The sequence below is a fragment of the Macaca nemestrina genome, chromosome 1 (assembly GCF_043159975.1).
Source record: "Macaca nemestrina isolate mMacNem1 chromosome 1, mMacNem.hap1, whole genome shotgun sequence".
Lineage (NCBI taxonomy): Eukaryota > Metazoa > Chordata > Mammalia > Primates > Cercopithecidae > Macaca > Macaca nemestrina.
In genome coordinates, this window is record NC_092125.1 from 225061573 (window position 1) to 225087075 (window position 25503).

At 51.7% G+C, this 25503-nt stretch overlaps 1 protein-coding gene across 1 annotated transcript; it reads left to right on the plus strand.

Moving 5' to 3' along the window:
• Positions 1–1123: 1123 nt before the first annotated feature.
• Positions 1124–25483, plus strand: LOC105479168 (solute carrier family 2 member 7). Its single transcript, XM_011737025.2, has 12 exons — positions 1124–1249; positions 2478–2576; positions 4447–4607; positions 8224–8348; positions 9188–9340; positions 12456–12581; positions 12831–13018; positions 14056–14166; positions 18030–18131; positions 20924–20999; positions 23723–23850; positions 25102–25483. Exons 1-12 carry the CDS (start codon positions 1199–1201, stop codon positions 25321–25323), a joined length of 1542 nt encoding a protein of 513 aa, XP_011735327.1. The 5' UTR covers positions 1124–1198; the 3' UTR covers positions 25324–25483.
• Positions 25484–25503: the final 20 nt, after the last annotated feature.

Sequence of the window (25503 nt, forward strand, 5' to 3'; positions counted from 1 at the left end):
ATGTTAATTAAAAAACATGTTAATGTTTCCATGTTCTTACATTTCATAATTATCCTTTGAAACAGAAGTCTGGCATTCCAGTCAGTTAGCTACTCTTATTTATTCGGTCATTCTCTACTTTTTTAAAATAATGCTAGTAGAGATGATTCTGAAATGAGCACCTTTGTCCAATATTTTATTGACTTATTTAACACTATTAAGTGTAATTCGAAATAATAACTACATTTCTCTGAAAGTGTCTAATTTGTTCTTTCCCCCAAATGGACAATTAGTCCAAATGCACAAGAGGAGGCATATATGAAGAACCTAGGAACACACAGAAGGAAACAGCAAACACTGGGGTCTACCTCCAGCTGGAGGATGGGAGGAAGGAGAGGAGCAGCAAAGACAACTATTGGGTCCTGGGCTTAATACCTGGGTGATGAAATAATCTATACAGCAAACCTCCATGGCACAAGTTTACCTATGTAACAAACATTCACATGTACCCCTGAACCTAAAATAAAAGTAAAAACAAAAAAAAATCCAGGTACATTGGCTCATGCCTGTAAGCCCAGCACTTTGGGAGGCCAAGGCAGGCGGATCACTGGAGGTCAGGAGTTGTAGACCAGCCTGGCCAACAAGGTGAAACCCCATCTCTACTAAAAATACAAAAAAAAAAAAAAAAAAAAAAAAAAAAAAGCTGGGTGTGGTGGCACATGCCTATAATCCTAGCTACTCGTGAGGCTGAGGCAAGAGAATAGCTTGAGCCCAGGAGGCGGAGGTTGCAGTGAGCCGAGATTGCGACACAGCAAGACTCTGTCTCAAAAAAAAAGAGGCATATGTGGAAAAATGCCCAGAAGCAGCATCCTAGATCCAGGTCACAGCCTCACTGGGTTTCTGAAAGTCCTCACTTCTATGGACCAAAGTCAGGCAATGCTTTTTCTCTCTCCTCGCTGCAACTGGGGAGCTTTTGGTTTGGGGCTTGGTGGGTGCAAAGATGAAATTCATGCTGTGTATGATTTGTGTACTGGCAACGTGTGTCTTATCAACACTTCCAAGGAGAATTTGCTCCTGGGGAAAGTCAGCAGGGTCCAGAGAGCAAAAGAATCATAAAGCCAGGCAGGCCCAGGGGAGAAATCGTCGGTCTTTAGGTGGCTGGTGCAGAGCAGGTGTCACTTGGGAGGTAGAGCACACCTGTTCTCCCACCTGAACAAGGATGGAGAACAAAGAGGCTGGAACCCCTCCACCCATTCCATCCAGGGAGGGGGTAAGTGCCAAGACTAGGAAACTGTCACTGTCCCTCTTCCACCAGCTGTGCAGACCTGTGGAGGGAGGTGAAGGCCCTGGAATGCTTTTAGCAAGGAGGGGGTAGCGTGCTTCCCTTTCCTGCAGGATAACCAGGCCTGGGCGAGCCAGGTGGAGAAGCAGCTGTGCTCAAACCTCATGGCTCAGACACGGGCCAGAGTGGCTTAGTGACTGCTGGGAGAGCGGATGGCGCTGGAGATGCCCCTCTCCCTTCCACCCCTGTTCCCCTCCACTTCCCCCACCCTTAAAGATCGAGGGGAGATGGCCTCTGAAGAATGCCCGAATCCTGCCCTTCTCAGTCTGGTTGTTCCTGGGTGTGCAGAGCTATGGGCTGTGGGCAGCCAGGGAGCTAAGTGTGAGGATTGGGTGAGGACATGTGGCACAGGAGTTGGGGGTGGAGGGGGCAGTGCGGCGGGGCATGCACCAGGGCCTTGGCTCTAGGATATGGTCACCGACCCCACCCACCTACTCCTCAGACTTTGGACCTCAGGCCAGTTCCCCTCCAAGCTGCCCTGGGTGTTGTGGCAACCATGGAAAGCCCTGGCCCTGATCACAGGGGATTGCCTGGGTTTTCCTAAGGGTCTGTTCTAGAGCCAGAGGCAAGCAGTGAGTCTCTCTGTCTGGGATGCTCTTCCCCACCATGCTCACGCGGCTGCTCCCTCTCATCCACTCTGGTTCCGGCTCAAAGGGCATCTGCTCAGAGAGGGTTCCCTGCCCTGCCCACTCTATTGAACATAGTCCCTCATTTCCCACAGGCTGCTACCCCATCCATCACCCTGTTTTATTATCCTCACAGCATTCTAGCTATTTGGAATTACCATCTTTGTCTTTTTCAGACAGGGTGGGCTCCCCTCACTAGAAAGTGAGCTTCTTAAAGGCAGTGCTTTGCTGGGCCTTTTTCCTAAAGCATCTCCTACTTCACACTTGGCCTCCAGGGCCTAGCACAGGGCCAGGCACATAGGAGATGCTCAGATACATCCTCAAGGAGGGAATGAATGCACGCAGAGACCTCATGCCTCTCAGCCCTGAAAAGCCCCAGCTCTGTGCCACCTCCTCCTCTTTTCTGGGGCACAGCCTGGGCTCTCCCGTCCCCCACTTCCAGCCCAGGCTGGAGGGAGGTGGAGGCCCAGCCACTCCACTTCCTGAGGCCCAAGCCCACAGCGTCCCGACCTTGGACTTGTCTCCCACAGCGGCTCCAGCCCACGCTGTTGCTGGCGACACTGAGCGCCGCCTTTGGCTCAGCCTTCCAGTACGGCTACAACCTCTCTGTGGTCAACACTCCGCACAAGGTGGGCACAAGGTGGACCGGACAGCAACTGACTGTGGTTGTGGGTGGAAGCTAGCGACCATATTCCTCTGTGGAGGCCGCCATATTGCCTCTAGGAGGTGCCATCTTGCCTTTGGGAGCAGCCATCTTGTCCTAGTACCCTGGATGCCCACCCCTGAAGACCAGGGTGTGGCAGGAGGTGTTTCCCCCTGGAGTGTAGTCCTTTCCAGGCACATTGGGATGCTGGGGGACCTGGATTCCCAGCCCAGTCTTTTTGGGCCTCAGGTCCCACTGCCCTCACCTTGGGTAGGCCCCTTGTTGATTGGAAAGAGAATGGGGTCAAAGGTTGAACTCAGTGGCACTTAAGGATTGGGGCAAAGGGGAAAAAAGGAAAAAGAGAAGGGGCCCTTGTCAGGTGTGGAAGAACCTGAGGGCAGAGTGTCCCCAAAGTCTAGTAAAGGATGAGAGTTAAGGAGGGAGGGACAGCCTGTGCTGATGAGTTCAGATGGGGACTGAGAACTGACCACAGGCTTAACCTTGGTATGTGTATATGCTTAAGCTTGCATACATATATTAGCATGTCTACATACACTGTATTATATTTATGTGTGTATTACATATAGATACATATATTAGTGTACTTACAATTTTTACCATGGATGGAACCTCTAAGTCAAGCAATGTACCATCGACTTAATCACATTTGATGCTAACACATTCCGTATAAGGTACATCTTATTTCCATAACTGATGAGGAAATTAAGGTTTCTGGAGGTTCTATAACTTGCCTGAAGTCACACAATTAGTAAAAATATTTCCTGGACTGGGCGTGGTGGCTTACATCTGTAATCCCAGCACTTTGGGAGGCCAAGGCGGGTAGATCACCTCATCACCTGAAATCTGGAGTTCAAGACCAGCCTGGCCAACATGGTGAAACCTCATCTCTACTAAAAATACAAAAAATAGCCGGGTATGATGGCGGGTGTCTGTAATTCCAGCTACTCAGTAGGCTGAGACAGGAGAATCACTTGAACCCAGGAGGCAGAGGTTGCAGTGAGCCAAGATCACGCCATTCTCTCTAGCCTGGGTGACAGAGCGAGACTCCATCTCAAAAAAAAAAGAAAGAAAAGAAGAAGAATATTTCCTATGGTGCCTCTGGCAGAGTAAGTCTCTCAAAAGTAAATTTAAATTTTTTTCTTTTTTTTTTTTTTCTATTTTTTTAATAGAGACAGGGTCTCCCTATGTTGACCAGGTTGATCTTGAACTCTTGGCCTCAAGCAATCCTCCCGCCTTGGCTTCCCAAAGTGCTAGGATTACAGATGTGAGGCACCATTCCCAGCCAAAAGTAAATTTTTTTCTTTTTTTTTTTTTTTTTTGAGACAGAGTCTCGCTCTGTCGCCCAGGCTGGAGTGCAGTGCTGCAATCTCGGCTCACTGCAAGCTCCGCTTCCCAGGTTCACGCCATTCTCCTACCTCAGCATCCTAAGGATCTGGGACTGCAGGCGCCCGCTACCATGCCCCGCTAATTTTTTGTATTTTTAGTAGAAACGGGGTTTCACCGTGTTTGCCAGGGTGGTCTCGATCTCCTGACTTCATGATTCGCCCACCTTGGCCTTCCAAAGTGCTGGGATTACAGGCGTGAGCCACTGCATCCGGCCAAAAGTAAATTTTTTTATAACAATCTTTTTGTTTAGCCTAGTTTCTCATCTCAATCCACCATACAGTAGCTTTTTTGATTCTCAGGTAATAGTAGGGAATCAGCGGGTTTAACTGTGTCTTACAGTTGTTAGCAGAAAAACCTCTCTGTACAATGACAGGTGGCCACTGAGAACACTTTCTCGTTCTCATGAATTGCCCAATATTCTTAGCTGTGGATGGGGCAATATTTTGCAGGTCTTCAAGTCATTTTACAATGAAACCTACTTTGAGCGACATGCAACATTCATGGACGGGAAGCTCATGCTGCTTCTATGGTCTTGCACCGTCTCCATGTTTCCTCTGGGCGGCTTGTTGGGGTCATTGGTCGTGGGCCTGCTGGTTGACAGCTGTGGCAGGTAAACAGAAGGTTCACTGCTCCCACTTACAATTCACGCTAGTAAGCCACACTGTCTCTGGGCATTTGTGCACCTGGTGGGGAGATGTGTGACCCTGAAAATCAGGAGATCTGAAGTCTGGTCTCTGCTTGGCCACAGTCATCATGACCTTAAAGCCAGTCCCTAAATGTCTCTGGGATTTCTTTCCTAGGCCGTTGCATGGGAAAAGCATTCCCTTCCGTCACCTACCACAGAGGTGGTGCAGCCTTGGAGATCAAGGTTCCTGACGGTGCTCAGCTTAGTGCCTTGTAAGCACTTCCAGTGGGTGTTCACTAAATGCTTGTTTATCGGGTGTCCTTTGGGGGTCAGGTGGCCATGGCTCCAAGTTCTGAGAGCTGCAGTCTCTCTCCACGTGTCTTTGTCAGAGTTTGTTACTGAGGCTGGGGTCAGGCTGAGTCACTCTGCCGGCCACAGTCTCATAGATATGAGATTGTTTGAAAATAAAGACTGGGCAAGTCTTTGAACTTTGCTTGGCTCACACGGATTCATTAATCATTCTTCCTAAGCCCAGGTGCTCCAAAGACGTGACTCCACAGATAAGGAAAGATGCACAGGCCAAGGTTCCCAGGAGGGCAAAGCGTGAGCCTGGGCTCAGGGCGAGGCCTGGTGGCGTTCTCTTAGTTCAGCCCACTCATTCGGATTCACGGTTACACCTGGGCGTGGTGTGCCAGGTTAGGCAGTTTGCAGGAGTGACTGGAAGGCCCTCCAGTGAAAAAGTCACTCAAAAAACCAGAGCAATTTCATTTTTGGGCATAGAAAAAAAATAGTGCTGATTGAAAATTAATTATCTATTAATTAATGCAAGACTCACAGGATCTCTTCTTGCGAATACTTGATTGACAATTAATTTGCTATACATTATGCACTGGAATGAAGAAACTGTTGACTCTAATGTAATTATACCATAATTCAAGCTTTTTTTTTTTGGTCATCCAGACTGTGATGTCCTCATCTAGACTGAGAGTGATTGGACTGTTCTGGAAGCCCAGGCTTGGCCTCCACTTCTTTGTCTGAACCCATTTTCCAGATGAGGAGCCTGAGCCCAGGAATGTGGTGGTGCCAGCCTTGCCCAGTGGGGTCCTGACAGCCCCAGCCTCCCCTCCTAGTCACCAGGAAGGGCTGGGAGTCCGGAGAAGGGTGGGAACGTGTCTGGGCTGCTTAGTCTTTTTGGGCCTCCTGGCTGGCTGACTCTCCCCCATCAGGGCCTGGGCTCTGGTGGCTGCTCCTGAAGGCTGTGGCAGCCCCAGGGAGAGAAAAGTGGCCTGAGAACAGCAGCCTGCTTATCTGTAGACGCCCTGGCCAGTCTTCAGTGTTGCCAACCTGGGATATTTTCATAGAGTCCTCACCACCCGCTCCCTCCTCTTGGCACCAGAACCCCACCTTCCTGGCTGGCTCACTCAGCACACTCACTCAGGGTCCCAGCGGCCCTCAAAGATGTGTGCAAAGTGTGACACAATCACAAAGGTAGTCCTGGGGTTGCTGACAGCTTCATCACCCCCAGACCTGTCGGGGTGCAAGGAGGGAGCACCTCCCCCTGGAGGTGGAGAGAGGAAATAAAAAATGAATACCAGGCTGGGCACGGGGGCTTGCACCTGTAATTCCAGCACTTTGGGAGGCTGAGGTGAGCAAATCACTCGAGGCTAAGAGTTCGAGACCAGCCAGGCCAACGTGATGAAACTCCGTCTCTACTAAAAAATACAAAAATTAGCTGGGCATGGTGGTACGTGCCAGTAATCCCAGCTACTTGGGAGGCTGAGGCAGGAGAATTGCTTGAACCCAGGAGGCAGAGTGTATTAGTCCATTTTCACTCTGCTGATAAAGACATACCCAAGACTGGGCAATTTACAAAAGAAAGAGGTTTAATGGACTCACGGTTCCACGTCGCTGGGGAGGTGGAAGTCAGAGGAGGAGTCATGGCGGAAGGCATAGTCATGGCGGAAGGCATAGTCATGGCGGAAGGCAGAGGAGGAGCAAAGCCACATCTTCCATGAATGGCAGCAGGCAAAGAGAGAGCTTGTGCAGAAACACTCTTCTTTATAAAACCATCAGACCTGGTGAGACTTACTCACTACCACAAGATCAGCACTGGGAAGACCTGCCACCGGGTCCCTCCCACAACACGTGGGAATTTAAGATGAGATTTGGGTGAGGACACAGCCAAACCATATCATGTGAGCCGACATCCCACCACTGCACTCTAGCCTGGGCAACAGAGCAAGACACCATCTCAAAAACAAACAAACAAAAAAAGAATATCAGGATGCACCAGCCAGCAACCCCACAGCTCAGGAGCTCTCTGCCCTCTTTCTGGTCCACTGCCATTCTTCTCCTGTGCAAAACCCAAGCCAAAGGCAAGGGAGGGGGGCACGGGAGCCATTGCTGCAGGTTGGCATAGGACCTAGAGCATGGAGTCAAGCAGATGAGTGGATCGTGGAGGCAGCAGGACGCACCCAGCGTAGTGCTATTTTTCAGGCACTCCCTGCCCTTCTCAGGCTTGTGGTTTTTCAGCCTTGGAGGGGATCTTAGAAATCACGTAGTCCCATTCTGCACCCCACTCATTGTAGGAATTCCCTGTTCAACATTCCTGACAGTCATCGTGTCTAGTCTAGAAACCACCAGCGACAGCTTGAATACCACCAGTGACGGGAAGCTCTCTACCTCCCGGGGCAGCCCCATTCTTTGTTCCTGCCCTCCCCTTTTCAGGCAGCTCCAATCGTTAGAATGCTCCCCTCCCCAACTCCCACCCCCGCTGACCCCAAGTCTTCCTTCCTGGGACGTCTGCCCATTCGCCCTTTCTTCCCAATCTGTCTTAATCCGCTCCGGCTGTTACAACCACAGACGTAAACAGACTTTTATCTTCTCACAGTTCTGCAGGATAGAAATTCAAGATCAAGGTACCAGCAGATCTGTTTCCTGGGGAGGGCATTCTTCCTGGCTTGCAGACAGCTTTCTTCTCGCTGTGTCTTTTTTCTTTTTCTTTTTCTTTTTTGAGATGGAGTCTTGCTCTGTGGCTCTGGATGGAGTGCAGTGGCACGATCTCGGCTTGCTGCAACCTCTGCCTCCTGGATTCAAGTGATTCTCCTGCCTCAGCCTCCCAAGTAACTGGGATTACAGGCATGTGCCACCATGCCTGGCTGACTTTTGTTTTTTTAGTAGAAATGGGGTTTCACCATGTTGGCCAGGCTGGTCTCGAACTCTTAGCCTCAAGTGATTCGCTCGCCTCAGCCTCCAAAGTGCTGGGATTACAGGCTTGATCCACCACGCCCAGCCTGGCTGTGTCTTCACAGGGCAGAAAAAGAGAGTGGTTTCTTATATGTCTCTTCCTATACCATGGTGAGGGCCCCACATGACCCATTCACCTCCCAGAGGCCCCTCTTCCTGATCCCATCACACTGGGGTTAAGGCCTTCAACATAGGAATTTGGGGGACACTCTTCAGTCTACAGCCCCCTGCTTCAGCTCTTTCTCGGGCACATTCCCGTGCCTCTGTAATGACAGCCTGTGGAATAGGAGCTGGTGTTGGGAGAGCTTCCACGGCGTCCACGCACCCCTGCCCTCTGGGCTCGCTGTCTTTGCAGAAAGGGGACCCTGCTGATCAACAACATCTTTGCCATCGTCCCCGCCATCCTGATGGGAGTCAGCAAAGTGGCCAAGGCTTTTGAGCTGATCATCTTTTCCCGAGTGGTGCTGGGAGTCTGTGCAGGTACCCGGGGCCCAGGCTCTGGCTCAGCCTTGGGGGAAGGGTCTCTTTGGCCAAGGCTGGAAGCAGGAGCAGACGAGGTGTCTGGCTGGCTCTGTCTGCCTCTTTTCATTTCAAGACATCCTCCCATCTGCATTCCCAGGACCTTGCAAGCCTCGTGCTTGCTTTTGTTAATTAATTAAATAATTTTTTTTTTTTAGAGACAGAGCCTCACTACGTTGCCCAGGCTGATCTCAAACTCCTGGGCTCAAGTGATCCTCCTGCCTCGGCCTCCCAAAGTCCTGGGATTACAGGTATGAGACACTGTACCTGGACAAGCCTCATGCTTACTGGCCCCTTCCCTTTAGTTAAGGATCTTTAGAAACACACTTTCACCTTGAAGTACAAATAACCAATAAGGTTTTACAAGGTATCTTCCAAGCAAGATGGACAATTTAAACTCAGTAGTTTCTTAACTACAGTAATTTCTTCTATTAATAAAAGCTAGACAAGCAGTCTGTGCTTTAGAAAAATCAGAAAATAGACCAAAGCAGAAGTTTGATCGTTAAGTGCCAGGGACACACGGAGGCCTAGGCTCCTCCCCTGTAACAAGCGGCCCAGCCCGGCGGCTAGAAAGGAGAAGGTCTCCTCATCACATCCTGGTGATGCCTCCATGGGGGCTGAGGATTCTGGAGGGATTTTGGTATAAGACCAAACTAAACAGTCAAGGTTGGCCTAGCTCCATCTCCACGGAGAGGCTGACAGCACGGAGAAGCCCTGGGATTAGGAAATGGAATTGAATTGCATCTCAGGTTCCCGTGTTTGCGGTTTGCCTGCCCTGATTTCTGCTGTGCCCAAACCAGGCATCTCCTACAGCGCCCTTCCCATGTACCTGGGAGAACTGGCCCCCAAGAACCTGAGAGGCCTGTTGGGAACAATGACCGAAGTTTTCGTCATCATTGGAGTCTTCCTAGCACAGATCTTCAGCCTCCAGGTCATCCTGGGCAACCCGGAAGGTAACCGGCAGCCGCAGAGGTCACGCTAGATCCAGTCCCTCGTTCAGCTGTGCCGGGTGTTACTGACGGATTGAGTCAGATGAGGCCTGAGAGGTGACTTTAGGGTCAGGCGTTGGGTAGTGTGGTGGGCAACGGGATGGGTGATCTTGTTCGGGGCTGTTTTGGTGAGTGATAGGGACGAATGGTGCTTGGGAATGGGAATCAGGGGCTTCCAGGCAGGTAGAGGTTTTGCTATAAAGGGAAGGAGAGAAGTTGGGGAAGCGAGGTCGAGAGAACGGTTTCTTTCAAGCCGCGAAAAATGTCAGCGTAATTCGGCTGCCATAGGAATGGCCCGGTACAGAGGGACGTCAATGGGGGACAAGCAGGTTCGCAGCCGCCGTCCCTGTCTCTGGGTGGCTGTTTTCTTCTGGCACCCTCTATCTTCCCAGTGAATTAGGAGGCAAGGCCGATGCCTGAAAGCGAGTGGGCGTCGTGGTGGAGATTTAGGAGAGAGGTACGTGGCCGTCTAAAGGTCTGCTGAAAAATCACTGACACGAAGCGGATTGATTAATAGAAAAGGCATGCAAACGTATTTAACCAGATTCGCGGAGCCTTCAGAGTGAAGATCCAGAGACAGAGGGGAAATTGTCTGTTTTAGTCCAGGCTCAACACAGTATGGACAGCCAAGTAGAAATAGAATTGGACAAAAAGGGTCTGATCCGACGTGAATGGACGAGTGGGGAGACCCCTCGGGGCCAGTCTGTGTAGGTTCTTCTTGGTCTGTGTGCAGCCTTCCTTCCTTCTGGGTGTGGGGCCGGACCCTCTGCAGAACGGGGGCCGCTTATGACCTACAGCCAACAGCATTGGTCAGAGATCTTCCTTCCGGCCAGTTCTTGTTGTTGTTGTTGTTGTTCTTGTTGTTGTTGTTTTGAGACAGAGGCTCACTCTGTCGCCCAGGCTGGAATGCAGTGGTGCGATCTCAGCTCACTGCAACTTCTGCCTCCCGGGTTCAAGCAATTCTCCTGCCTCAGCCTCCTGAGTAGATGGGATGACAAGCATGAGCCACCACGCCTGGCTAATTTTGTATTTTTAGTAAAGATGGGGTTTCTCCATGTTGGCCAGGATGGTCTCGAACTCTTGACCTCAGGTGATCCACCCATATGGCCAGTTTTTACATAGAATATTTTTAGGTTTTATGGAACTGGTTTTGAGGAAAGGGAATCTGGTTTGTATGACCTGTCCAGGGATCCTGACTAGGGATGCTGGTTTCTAGGGTTAGCCTCAGGGGAAATGGGACTGAGACAGGGGGACAGGAGAAAGTCAGAGAAAAATTTTCCTTCTGAGGGTGCAGCTGAGGCCTTCATTTTGGGGTATTGTTTTTAGAGCCCCACCAGGAGAAAGTGAGAGACACTCATGGAGGGTGGAGAGAAAGAGGATAAGAGGATGGACCACCAAGCAGGCCTGAATGAATGCAGCCAGCAATAAAAGCCCCATGAACCCAGTGGGGTTTCTCCTTTCTTTCTTTCTTTCTCTTTCTTTCTCTGTTTCTCTCTCTTTCTTTCTTTCTTCCTTCCTTCCTTCCTTCCTTCCTTCCTTTCTTCCTTCCTTTCTTCCTCTCTCTCTCTTTCTTCCTTCCTTCTTCCTTCCTTCCTTCCTTCCTTCCTTCCTTCCTTCCTTCCTTCCTTCTTTCCTTCTTTCCTTCCTTCCCTCCTTCCCTCCTTCCCTCCCTCCCTCCTTTCTTCCTTCCTTCCTTCTTGGTCTCACTATCACCTGGGCTGGACTGCAGTGGTGCAGTCATAGCTCACTGCAGCCTTGACTTCCCAGGCTCAAGCGATCCTCCCGCCTCAGCTTCCCAAGTTGCTGGGACTACAGGCACGCACCACCATGCCCAGCTCTTTTTTTCTATTTTTGTTGTAGAGACAAGGGTCTCACTATGTTGTCCAGGCTGGTCTCTAACTCCTGGGCTCAAGTAATCCTCCTGCCTCAGCCTCCCAAAGTGAAGGGATTACAGGCGTGAGCCACTGTGCCTGGCCGGGGTTTTTTATACACATTTCTGAGTGACCCAAATTCTGCACATATTCCTTAATGGGCGGATTTATGTCTTTGTGATCCCCACAGTACCCTGAAAAGGTTCAGAGACTCAGAACCTGGTGGGTGCTCCATGAAAGATCATTAGCAGAAATGATTCCTAAACCGCCCAGAGCGACTGAATATGAAACTGTCAATTAGAGAGACAACAGCTGGGGAAGGCATGGTGCACGACGCTTAGTGCCTGTGTCTCATTTATCCCTCGCCACTTCTTGCCTGAGGCTCAGAGATGTTAAAGAACTTGTCATCTGGGTGCAGTGGCTCATGCCCAGCATTTTGAGAGGCCAAGGCAGGAGGATCATTTGAGCCCAAGAGTTCACAACCAGCCTGGGCAACATAGCAAGACCCTGTCTCTACCAAAAATTAAAAAAAAAAACAAACAAAAAACCCAGCCAGGTGCAGTAATGCATGCTTGTAGTTCCAGCCACTCAGGAGGCTGTGGTGAGAGGATCACATGAGCCTGGGAGATTGAGGCTGCAGTGGGCTATGATCGCAGCATTGCACTCTAGCTTGGCTGATAGAGCTAGACCCTGTCTGAAAAAAAAAAAAAAAAGAACTTGTCCACTTCCCACCATACCAGCAGGTGGGAGGCGGATGGAGACCCTGTTCTCTTAGTGGAATCTCAGTTCCCCTCCTTAGCCCAAGCCATCCAGAAGGAGCTCACTCAGACCCAGCGCAGGGTCCAGGCCCTGCCCTACCATGGCCCTGCCCTACCATGGCCCTAATGAGGCAGAGATTATCCCCTTTCCAGCTATAAAAGTAGGAACAAGACTGAGCTCATTTTCTCCGGGATTCAAGCGTTTAAATCATTGCCTATTCTTTAGAGAAACGGTATTCTTCCTGCAAAATAATTAATGACACATAAATTTTTATAACGATAATGATTTCCTCTGTTTTGAATGTGGAACCCGTTTGTAGGAGGACCCTGGTGGGAACGAAGTCCCCACAGTCCTTGGTTCACACATAGGAGCGTGACTTTCCAAGCACAGTGGTGGGTGGGCCAGTGGGTGCCCAGGCCCCGGGATCCTGAGTCCTTGGCTCCTTGCAGGCTGGCCGGTGCTTCTGGCACTCACAGGGGTGCCCGCCCTGCTGCAGCTGCTGACCCTGCCCTTCTTCCCCGAGAGCCCTCGCTACTCCTTGATTCAGAAAGGAGATGAAGCCGCAGCACGACAAGGTATGAAGTCGCAGGCCACTCTCCCAGGCCCTGCCCACCCCAGGGGCCGGGCAGAGCCACAGTCAGGGCCAGAGGCAGGGTCGCCATGGGTCAGGGGTGAGAGCTGGGAGCTGAACAGGGTGTGGGGGTGGCAATGGGGGGCACGGCCAAGGTCAGGTCAGGGAATGGTGAGCTCAGGGCCAGCATCGGGGCCTGGGGCCCAGTCTGCAGGGACACGGCCCTCTGACGGGGTGGTTCTGCTCTCTGCAGCCCTGAGGAGACTGAGAGGCCACATGGACCTGGAGGCCGAGGTGGAGGACATGCGTGCGGAGGCCCAGGCTGAGCGCGCTGAGGGCCACCTGTCTGTGCTGCGTCTCTGTGCCCTGCAGTCCCTGCGCTGGCAGCTCCTCTCCATCGTCGTGCTCATGGCCGGCCAGCAGCTGTCGGGCATCAACGCGGTACGTGGGACGGTGGCCAGGCGGGGAGACAGATGAAGCAGACCCAGGCTTCATGGATAGCAACACGGTTCCACCCACAGAGGCCTGGCCTGGCAGCAGGGCCAGGATCCGCCCAGGCAGGGCCAGATGTCAGGAAGAAAACTCAATCCTCTCTGCCTCCGTGCTCTGCCTCTCCCCACATGCCACCTTCATTTTTCTCTGTTTCCCCAGAAGGAATGCCTCCTGCCAATAGTCCTTTCCCCTATATACAAGAGACCAACTAGACTGAGATGAGCTGAGGTCTCCTGGGTCCAAGCTCAGGTCACCAGGCCAGGGTTGGTAGGCCCAGCCTGGGTCAGGAGCCCACCTTGGGCCCGCTTGGCTGTGATGTTTGTGGCATCGCTTTCTGCGACTGTGGTTCTTTGGCCATAACTGTATCTAACCATAGTGTGGGGGAAGGGTGGAGATCTGGCAGAAGCTAAACCACTGGAGATTGGGTGGGTGACCCAGTTACTCCAGTGGCGTGTCAGGAAGAGGTGGCCTTGGCCCCAGGGATTCATGGATGTTTAACCCGTGATCATGGGAGGGTAGACGGCCCAGGTGGGAGCCACCAGATGTGGAATGGCACACGTGGCTTTTCAAAGGGCTGTGTATGCCAGTGTCCTTGGCACTGAGCCAGAAGACAGACGGAACTTACAGTTGGCTTGGCCCAGAGTGAGAGGTAAGAAGTCATGCTTTGGGATGTGAGCTCTTAGAGTAACTGAACGATGGAGGGACAAGTGCTCTTGGAGGTCGTGTGGTCCGACTCCCGTTTTATAGATGCGGAACCTGAGGCTCAGAGAGGGAGGAGCTGTGACCCCGGATGCCGGGGCAGCGCTGGGCTCCACCCTGGTGTCCCGACTCCAGGTCAGGCCTCTTTTTCCCGCCACCTGTTGCCTCCTTCCTGTCCCAGGGTCCCCAACCCAGGCTTGCAGAACTGTGTGTGGCTTGGGTTGAGAAAGTTAAGCCAGTGTCCTGGGTCTTCAGGCCTCTCCTGACAGCCCTGTGTTTTTGCTTAGATCAACTACTATGCGGACACCATCTATGCATCTGCGGGCGTGGAGGCCGCCTACTCCCAGTATGTAACAGTGGGCTCTGGCGTGGTCAACATAGTGATGACCCTTACCTCGGTGAGTGAGCAGGAGGCGTCTTTCCTGCAGGAGGGTCTCTGGGCAGGTGCCCCCCGGCAGACAGGAGCCCCACAGAGTCAACTGAGTGCCGGTGGCCCTGGTCCCGGGGTCACTTAAGGGACATGGACTTTAGGATGCACACATACTAATTACCTGCATGACTTTGACCAGAAAACTCAAAATTCCTTCAGATCTGGCCAGGCGCAGCGGCTCACACCTGTAATCCCAGCACTTTGGAAGGCCAAGGCGAGCGGATCACTTGAGGTCAGGGAGTTTGAGACCAGCCTGGCCAACCTGGTGAAACCCAGTCTCTACTAAAAATACAAAAAAAAAAAAAGTATCTGGGTGTGGTGGCACACACTTGTAATCCCAGCACTTTGGGAGACTGAGGTGGGTGGATCACTTGAGGTCAGGAGTTCTAGACCAGTCTGGTCAACATGGTGAAACCCCATCTCTATACAAAAATTAGCCAGGCATTGTCGTAGGCACCTGTAATGTCAGCTACTTGGGAGGCCGAGGCAGGAAAATCACTTGAACTCGGGAGGTGGAGATTGCAGTGAGCTGAGATGGCGCCACTGCACTCCAGCCTGGGTGACAAGAGCAAGACTCTGTCTTAAAAATAACAACAACAACAAACCTTCAGATCCAAGTTTCTTCCTTTGTAGAAATCATTATGGTGACTGCAATACATGGTATTCGAATGCAGATACCACTTTTTGTTGGTGCAATATCATTATTTCAGAGTTCAGTATTTAAAATCTGAGCTACTCATGCTTTGATATATATGTTGTATGAAAAGGGGTCAGATGGGCCGGGCACGGTGGCTCACACCTGTAATCCCAGCACTTTGGGAGGCCGAGGTGGGTGGATCACGAGGTCAGGAGATCAACACCATCCTGGCTAACACGGTGAAACCCCGTCTCTACTGAAAATACAAAAAATGAACCAGGTGAGGTGGCGGGCACCTGTAGGCCCAGCTACTCAGGAAGCTGAGGCAGGAGAATGGCGTAAACCCGGGAGGCGGAGCTGGCAGAGAGCTGAAATTGTGCCACTGCACTCCAGCCTGGGCAACAGAGTGAGACTCCATCTCAAAAAAAAAAAAAAAAAAAGAAAGAAAGAAAGAAAAGGGTGAGATGATCATGGCATTCCTTTCCCTAGACCATTTTCAAGTTATCTTCTGATTATTTTGATTCCTGTTTCTTGAGTTGCCAGTGATGGTAAACATTTTTAATAAAGTTATCTATTATTTGTATTTTCCCCAGAGCTAGTTTAAGTTCCAATCAACTCTCAGAAGATTTAGAAGGGCAGGGAGGGAGAAGTTAAGGAACATAGCGGGAGAGGCCTATAGGAAAATTAAGGGAAGAGGACGGAGGTCCCCAGGCTGAAGTCTCAGCCCCTTCCTACTGCTGGATTTCCGTGGCCCCATCCTCGGTTTTCCTCTGGGGCAGGATTCGTCCTTTATCCTCAGAGTCCTCCTCCTTGGGGATAAATGACCATAACCAGGACCTGCTTCCCCATCATCCTACCTGGAGCAACCCAAGCCAGAAAAATACACTTTCCCTCTCCCTGAAGGAACAGCGTCTGGGAACCAGGCGTAGAGCATGAAATTGACAGTATTTCTCCGATTTTGGGGGTGCACTTTGCTCCCATCTGGCCCTCCTGAATGGCAGTGATAGTTTGTCTGTTGGGATGGTGGGAGAACATGAGTCAGCTAACATGAGTCAAGGGGCTGTACAGGGCTGGCACTGGGTCAGCAATTAGGGATGGAGTAGAATGGAAATGGTATTAGAAATAGAAAATGAGCTGGGTGCGGTGTCTCATGCCTGTAATCCCTGCACTTTGGGAGGCTGAGGTGGGCAGATCACCTGAGGTCAGGAGTTCGAGACCAGCCTGGCCAACATGGTGAAACCCCATCTCTACTGAAAATACAAAAACTAGCCAGGCGTGGTAGCACACACCTGTAATCCCAGCTACTCGGGAGACTGAGGCAGGAGAATTGCTTGTACCCAGGAGGTGGAGGTTGCGGTGAGCCAAGGTTGCGCCACAGCACTCCAGCCTGGGTGACAAAGTGAGACTCCATCAAAAAAAAAAAAAAAAAAAAAAAAGAAATGGAAAAGGAAGGAAGAAGTCGAAAGAATGCTGGTCACAGGGAGTGTGGCCTGGGCTTGGATGTTGGAGAAGGAGCTGGCTGAGTGGAGGGGCCAGTCCATCAGGAAAAGTGGGGAGATGAGGGGCCCCCCATGATCTGAGCCCAGATTCCAGATGGCCTCAATGTCGAGCCTCAGCGAATAGGAGGGGGCTATTTTTATTCTTATTCTTTTTATTTATGTTTTTTTTTTTTTTTTTTTTGAGACGGAGTCTCACTCTGTCACCCAGGCTGGAGTGCAGTGGCCGGATCTCAGCTCACTGCAAGCTCCGCCTCCTGGGTTTACGCCATTCTCCTGCCTCAGCCTCCCGAGTAGCTGGGACTACAGGCGCCCGCCACCTCGCCCAGCTAGTTTTTTTGTATTTTTTAATAGAGATGGGGTTTCACCATGTTAGCCAGGATGGTGTTGATCTCCTGACCTCGTGATCCGCCTGCCTCTGCCTCCCAAAGTGCTGGGATTACAGGCTTGAGCCACCGCGCCCGGCCTATTTATATATTTCTTTAAACGGAGAGACAGGGTCTCACTGTATTGACCCAGCTGGTTTCGAACTCCTGAGCTCAAGCAGTCCTCCTGTCTTGGCCTCCCGAAGTGCTGAGATTACAGGTGTGAGCCACTGTGCCCAGCCCAGGGGCTGTTTTTAAATGTAGATTTTATTCCTATTCAGGTGTGGTGAGGCCAATAGATCAGGAGGTGGCTGCTGCTGGAAAGACAGTTTGTTCCTCACAGATCCCATGAGGAGGGCGCAGTCCACGCCATGCAGGGCCTGCGGGGAAGCCCCAGGGTTGGTCAGGAAGCAGAGGCATGAAGGGGAAGTGTGAGGATGAACGTTTACTGTGGTTCCCACAGAAAGGAATGGGTGAGGAGTAGCTGGTGTGAATAATTTCCTCAGGCTGGGGGCCACAGGGGCTGTCCCAGCTGCCTGGCCCCGGGCCCCCAGGGTGTTAGGGCAAGTGGTGCTGGCCTTGAGTGTGAAAGTTCAGCAAAGGAGGGCCTGGGGTGTGGGCCTGCATTGTCGGTTTGCAGATGAAAGAGGCACTCCCAGACAGCGGTTTGTGTGCGGTGGGAAGGGTAGTCCCTCCAGGGCCATCAAGGTCCCAGGATGTCAAAGCATCAAACACAGAAAATAGAAAATGTGGTTATTCCAGTGGGTGGCAGAGGTGCAGGGAGTCAAGATCCAGGAGATCTGGAAATGACCAGAACAAGGAAGGGTGGCGGTGAAGAGCATGAATGTCTGATCCGTGTCAAATGAGCAGCCTCCATCCCACATGCAGGCAGCAGGGGTAAGAAAGGGACACCTAAAAGGTGGGGCGAGGTGGCTCATTCCTGTAATCCCAGCACTTTGGGAGGCTGAGGCGGGAGGATCACTTGAGGTCAGGAGTTCGAGACCAGCCTGGCCAAAATGGTGCACTCTCGTCTCTACGAAAAATACAAAAATTAGCTGGGCGTGGTGGCAGTTGCTTGTAATCCCAGCCACTTGGGAGGCTGGGGCAGGAGAATCACTTGAACCCCGGAGGCGAAGGTTGCAGTGAGCCAAGATCGTGCTGTTGCTTGCACTCCAGCCTGGGCAGCAAGCGCGAAACTCCGTTTAAAAAAAAAAGAAAGAAAGAAAAAAGAAAGGGTCACCTAAGAGGGGCCTGCAAGAGGAAGTGGAGGCTCTGCCCAAGAATCCTGGGCGCCAGGCCAACGTAGCTCCTCACCGCCCCCCTTCCCCTCCAGGCTGTCCTGGTGGAGCGACTGGGACGGCGGCGCCTCCTGCTGGCCGGCTACGGTATCTGCGGCTCTGCCTGCCTGGTGCTGACGGTGGTGCTCCTATTCCAGGTCTGACCTCATTTCCTGCCCCCTGGGTGGGGAGTCATGGCGGGGGTGGGAGATCCCCTGACTGAACTGCGCCCGCTGCACCAAGTGGTTGGTTCTGAGTCCCACTGATGGCGTGCGTCCTGCCTGGAAACGTACTTTGCAATGCCCCATCCTGAAGTGAATGTCACAGGTGGCTTCACTCACCTACACCTGCACATGCAAATAAGTAACTAGATAGATGGTCCAGCTGTCATGGGAAAGAGAAACAAGGAGGACAGTGTGCAATAAAGTACGTGCTTCAATGCATACATGCAAGGGTTCAATTGCATTAGAAAACATCTGTGGGCAGTGAACAGGTGTGGATTGAGGAGAGGTAAGACCAGAAGTCATCCCATTCAAGAGGTAGAAGGAGGCTGAGCACAGTGGCTCACTCATGCAATCCTAGCACTTTGGGAGGCCAAGGCAGGAGGATCCATTGAGCCCAAGGGTTCAAGACCAGTCTGAGCAACACGGTGAGACCCCCATCTCTACGAAAAATACAAAACGTTATCTGGGTGTGGTGGTGTGCACCTGTAGTCCCAGCTACTCAGGAAGCTGAGGTGGGAGGATCACCTGAGCCTGGGAGGTCAAGGCTGCAGTGAGCCATGATCACAGCATTGTACTCCAGCCTGGGAGACAGTGAGACCTTGTCTCAAAAACAAAGAAACAAACAAAAAAACCCAAAAAACTGGGAATCATATTTCAGTAAGACTAAAACACAGCAGACCACCCAAACAAGAAGTACATCATTTTAATTTGCAGTGTTCCCAGCCTGTATGTATTAGCCACGTTCTACGGAAGTGAGGAAAATACATGGTGTGGCATGATACAAAATCTTTAAAAAGCAATCAGCATTCCGTGTCTCTGAGGCAGCCTCTCTGCTCTTGTTGCTTGTGCAGGAACTGCAGCATTGCCCTGAACCCTTTCAAATGGAAAATATATCAGCAATGCAATTGCACATGAGTACAAGAATGTGTGAGGAGCTCATTCTGTCATTTAGAGACAAAATCTTTGCTCTTTTCCTTCTTTTCCAAGCTGCCCTCTCTGCAATGACTTTGTCCTTAACCACCAGGGAGTGCAGAGAGCTTCATGCAGCAAAGAACTGGGAGGATTCAGGGAATCACCAGGAGGCCAGGGCCTTCGAGGAAAGCAAGGCCTGGAGAGGAACAGTGTTAGTGACGCTCATAAATCAATTTAATTAAAGTTTCCCTTGGAAAGAACTTCCTTCTCTAATTTTAAAACCAGTGTAAGTTCTCAGCCAGACACGGTGGCTCACACCTGTAATCCCAGCACTTCGGGAGGCCAAAGCAAGTGGATCACCTAAGGTCAGGAGTTCGAGAGCAGCCTGGCCACATGGTGAAACTCCGTCTCTATTAAAAATACAAAAATTAGTCGGGTGTGGTGGCGTGTGCCTGTAATCCCAGCTACTCGGGAAGCTGAGGCAGGAGAATCACTTGAACCTGGGAGGCAGAGGTTGCAATGAGCCGAGATTGCAGCACTGCTCCAGCCTGGGTGACAGAGCGAGACTCTATCTAAAAAAAAAATATATATATATATATATATATATATATAAGTTCTTAGTAGATAGGGATTCTAGGAAGTGAAAAGAGGTGATCACGACTGAGCGCCACCTGCAGAGACCACCGTCAGTGACATTTCCGAAACCTAGGGACATCCCCAGTGGCTCTTTCACTCCTGTCCGACCAGGGGCTCTGCCTGAAAATGCACCAGCAGCTGCCGGCTTCACACTGGGTCCAGGGTGGCCCCACCAACCCAGCCAGCCTCGCTTTTGTTTGACGTGTTGAATGGCCCCCAACCCACCCGCCTTCTCTTTCTGTTGAAAATGAATCAGATCGTGTTGCTTCTCTGCTTGGAAGCTCCCAGGGCCTCCTCTCTCACCTCACCATCCAGCTCTGTTGCCAGCTTGTCCCTTGAGGCTGTCTCATAACTGTGACTACAGGGTTCCCTGGGAAGTTCATCTGGGGGCGCCTGGTTGGTTTGGCTGAAGTCCGTTGACCTGGCTTTGCATTGGCTGTTCTCCCAGCAGTTGGGAGCAGAGATGGTGATCTGCCGGCTCCACTGGTCCGGGGGTCCTAGGAGTCTCCAGAGAGTGGTAGAGAAAGTCCGGACCTCAGCTCACTTATGTTGACTGGGTGACTTCAGCCGTTGCTTGATCCCTGAGGGACTAAGGTTCCTCATAGTCTGTGTTCAGAGCCCTCTGTGCTCTGGTTCCATGATTGTGGGATTGAAGCAATCATATAGGCCGGGCATAGTGGTGCATGCCTCTAGTCCCAGCCACAGGAGGCTGAGGCAGGAGAATCTTGAACCAGGAGGCAGAGGCTGCAGTGACCCAAGATTGCGCCACTGCACTTCAGCCTGGGCGACAGAGTGAGAGTCTGTCTCAAAAAGAAGAAATAAGAAATAATCATAGAGTCACTCAGAGGGCAGAGGAGTATCACAAAGATGAGATGAGTTAATATTTGTGATTTGTAAAGTGCAGAGAATAGCACCTGGCAGGAAAATAACTCAAAGGTAGGTGTCCCTCGTTCTCCATGACGCTCATCAGGTGAGGCTGGAGGGAGCCCTCTGGGAGGCAAGAAGGCCTGGTTCTCACTGGCCTTCCTCTCTTGCCCACAGAGCCCTTGAGGTCCATGTAGGTGCCCAGACATCTAGGTGCGGCTCTTCCCTGGGGCAGGAAGGTGGGACCTGCAGGTGGACCCCTCCGCACGTGGGGCTCCTGGCCTCAGCCCAGACAACCCTACCTCTCCCCACAGAACAAGCTCTCCGAGCTGTCCTATCTCGGCATCATCTGTGTCTTTGCCTACATCGCGGGACATTCCATTGGGCCCAGTGAGTACCTGCATGCTGCCCTCGCCCCGGCCATCCTGGTCCATTCCTGGGCCTGGCACGCAGTCGGTGCTCGACACATATTTGCTGAGTGAATGGACGTGCTCATGCAGATCCCACCCGTTCTTAGCTCTAAGCCTTGATGGCACTCCAGGCCATGTTCATTCATTCAACCAGCGTCAGCCAGGCCAGTGCCCCACTGATCATCTGTGGCTCCCAGGGGCGCCCAGACTCAGGTTTGGCACCCAACAAGGAGATGAGCTTTTGCAGAGAGGGAGCTTGTGCCGTCCAGACCCCCCTGGGGCACCTCCGTTTACATCCATACCCTCCAGACACTCACTTTAGCCTCCAAGCCCACATCACACCCAAGCCTCAACTGCCTTCTGTCCCTGCTGACCGCCAGCTACAGTCCCTTATTACACTGTCCCCAATGTCCTGTTGCCAGTGGCTTCGGGCTTCCACCTGGGCCCACCTCTTGGGCAGCCTCTGAGACTCCAGACTCCTTCCCCAGTGTGTCCTGAGACTTGAACCTCCTTCTCCCTGCCTGGGAAGAGACACCCCTGACTGTGAAGACTCTAATAACATTCCCTGAAGAATGTTCATTTTGAAGGCACTGTCCATAAACCAAAATGAAGGTATTAATTCATTCAACACCCATTGGCGGAATACCTCTTTACACTGTGCGGTGTCAGGCACATGAACGAGACCACATAGTTATATTTAAGGGTATTTAAGAAGTGGGATTTAGGCCTGGCACGGTGGCTCATGCCTGTAATCCCAACATTTTGAGAGGTAGAGGCAGGCGGATCACTTAAGGTCAGAAGTTCGAGAGCAGCCTGGCCAACAAGGTGAAACTCTGTTTCTACTAAAAATGCAAAAATTAGCCAGGTGTGGTGGCGGGCGCCTGTAGTCCCAGCCTGAGGCAGGAGAATCACTTGAACCCAGAAGGCAGAGTTTGCAGTGAGCTGAGATCCACCACTGCACTCCAGGTTGGGCAAGAGAGCAAGACTCCGTCTAAAAAAAAAGTGTTGCGGGGGTGGGATTTAGAGCAAGATGCCTTCCCAGTGTACCTCAAACGTGGAGGCAGCAGAACCTCGAAGGAAAAGCGCTAGTGTGTGTAGGAGACCTGGCCGGGTTCCAAGCCATTCTGCCCCCACTGCCTGTGTGTCATCTGGAGCAAGCCATGATTCTTCTCCAAGAACAGGGGTGATCAGGTGTGCCAGCAGATACGAGGTCAGAGCATGGGCTGATCTGACATTCAACTTAGGCCTAAGGACTGTTGGCTGCTGCTGTTGTGGTGGACAGGAGGGAGGCAGGACAGATGGCATCCCTTGGGGGCAGGGCCCTGGAGAAGGGGCCCGGGCCCCACCTCACTGGGCTGCAGGAGTTTGCTTTTGATTTCCCAGCTTCATTCAGGGGCTTTGAATTCTTCTCCATGGCCATCCAGGGAGATCAGGCCTTTTCTTTTCTTTCTTTTCTTCTCTTTTCTTTTCTTTTTTTTCTTTAGAGTCGGAGTCTCACTCTGTTGCCCTGGCTGGAGCACAACCTCCATCTCCCGGGTTCAAGGGATTTTCCTGCCTCAGCCTTCTGAGTAGCTGGGACTACAGGCGCACGCCACCACGCTGTACTAATTTTTGTATTTTTGGTAGAGACAGGATTTCACCATGTTGGTCAGGCTGGTTTCAAACTCCTGACCTCAAGTGATCTGTGAGACCTGGCCTTTTCAATGAGGCCATTTCACCACCTAACCGTGGGTGGGAAGCTTGGAAGAGGAGGGACAGAATCTTCCTCTTTCTTCGCGGAAAGCTACAGATATGTATATATGCAGGACCTAAACAGACACACAGTATTAAAATTTCATGGGAGTGGCGATTAGGGAACAAAAATGGCTTTAGACATTCTAGACAAAGCTTCTTTTTTTGGTTTTTTTTTGAGACGGAGTCTCACTCTGTCGCCCAGGCTGGAGTGCAGTGGCGCCATCTCGGCTCACTGCAAGCTCCACCTCCCGGGTTCAAGCTATTCTCCTGCCTCAGCCTCCCCAGTAGCTGGGACTACAGGCGCCCGCCACTACGCCCGGCTAGGTTTTTTTTTTTTTTTTTTTTTGGTAGAGACGGGGTGTCACCGTGTTATCCAGGATGGTCTCGATCTCCTGACCTCGTGATCCGCCCGCCTCTGCCTCCCAAAGTGCTGGGATTACAGGAGTGAGTCACTGCGCCCGGCCTAGACAAGGCTTTTTAAGGAGGCGATAATGAAAAACAGTTGCCCAAGAAAAGGTGTAGGCCGCAGGCACGGCCATACCCAGATCCGCCATAGGAGGGCGGCACTTCCCAAGCGCGGGCCGTCTGAAGCCACAGTGACGCCGGCTCAGAGGAAGCTCTTTGAGAAAGCTCTGTCTGTGAGCTGGAGCCGCCTCACTCCCGCTGCTCCCACGAAGCTTCCCATCCATTAACTTTCTGCAAACCTTCATGGAGGTCATTGGCCTTGAAGCAGCAGCAATGGAAATTCAATTCTAGGCTCTCCAACCAGCCTTTGCAAAGTGGACCTTTCCAGCTCCTGCCCTGATCACACCCTGGTTTTGTGGGTAAAGGCAGAGTTCTTTTCCAGTCCGCAATCCCAGCTGGGGCTCTTAAGGGACCTAGGTCTGAGGCCAGAGTGGGCCGCGCCCCGCCGGCCCTGGGGGACCCCTGGGTCCTTCTCCGCCCCACCCAACCTGTTCCGACCTCCAGGTCCTGTCCCCTCGGTGGTGAGGACCGAGATCTTCCTGCAGTCCTCCCGGCGGGCAGCGTTCATGGTGGACGGGGCGGTGCACTGGCTCACCAACTTCATCGTGGGCTTCCTATTCCCGTCCATCCAGGTGAGCGAGGGCCCCTTCCCCAGTCCGCTCCACCCGGCCTCCAGGGAGTAAGCTGTATTCCCCTTCCGCTAAGCACATCTGGAATCCAGCAAGGTGGGGACGGGCTCTCAGACACATCCAAGGGTCCACAGACACACGTGGCCCCACTGCCTCCAAACGCTTGAAGACACGGGTTTCCCAGTTACTGAAGGGTGATCCCCCACTGAAATTGTAAAGGGCTGTTGCTTAGGGGCTCTGGTCCGCGGAGCTCAAAGGTAGCAGAAAGCAAACAAAGCCAGAGCCAGGGAGCACATCCCCCACCGCCTCCTTCCTCGTTCCAAAGACAAGCTGGGCCACAAACTCTGCGCTCTCAGCACCTTCAGGGCACAGAGGCCTTAAACTCCTATTGTCAAAAGGTTAAGCAGTCTTTTTTTTTTTTTTTTTTTTTTTTTTTTTTTTTTTTTTTTTTTTTAGACAGGGCCTTGCTCTGTCACCCAGGCTGGAATGCAGTGGTGCAAACGCAGCTCACAGCAGCCTCGACTCCCAGGCTTAAGTGATCCTCTCACCTCAGCCTCCCAAGTCGCTGGGACCACAGGCATGGGCTACCACACATGGCTATTGTTTTAATTTTTTTTTAGGGATGGGGTCTTGCTCTATTGCCCAGGCTGGTCTCAAACTTCCAAAGCACTGGGATTATGGGTGTGAGCCATGGCACCTGACCAACTTCTTTTTGATAATAGGGTGAGGGGGATCCAATTTTCTAGATTTTTTTTTTCTGCAAACAATCTTTAGTTATCACAATTTTCTAGCAATATCATTCCTCCAGGAGCAAAACAAAACTGGCCACCAAGCAACTCCTTTATGGACTCACAAAGGCCTCGACCAGCACTGGTTATTTGTCATTGTTTGTTTGAGGGTTTTTGTTTTTGTTTTTTGGGAACAGAGTCACGCTCTGTCGCCCAGGCTGGAGTGCAATAGCGCAATCTTGGCTCACAGCAACCTCTACCTCCTGGGTTCAAGCGATTCTCCTGCCTCAGCCTCCCGAGTAGCTGGGACTACAGGTGTATACCACCAGGCCCAGCTGATTTTTGTATTTTTAATAGAGATAGGGTTTCATCATGTTGGCCAGGTTGGTCTCAAAGTCCTGACCTCAGGTAATCCACCTGCCTTGGCCTCCCAAAGTGCTGGGATTACAGGCGTGAGCCACTGTGCCCGGCTGGATCAGCCCTGTCTTTCTCTGCCCCCTCCTCTCTTTCTCGTCTCCTGGTCTAGGAGGCCATCGGTGCCTACAGTTTCATCATATTTGCCGGAATCTGCCTCCTCACTGCGGTTTACATCTACATGGTTATTCCTGAGACCAAGGGCAAAACATTTGTGGAGATAAACCGCATTTTTGCCAAGAGAAACAGGGTGAAGCTTCCAGAGGAGAAGAAAGAAGAAACCATTGATGCTGGGCCTCCCACACTCTCTCCTGCCAAGGAAACTCTCTTTTAGTGGCCCTGCATGACGGACGGACGGGAGCCCATATTTCAGGCTTCCTTCTATGAGAATGGACCTCCTAGCCCCAGGCTCTGGGGAGGATAGTAGCACTGAGGCTTTTGTTGTTGCCCCCATTTAATTTAATTATGGATATTATTAAATACCCGCAATCATGCACATTTAGCTGAGAAGTTC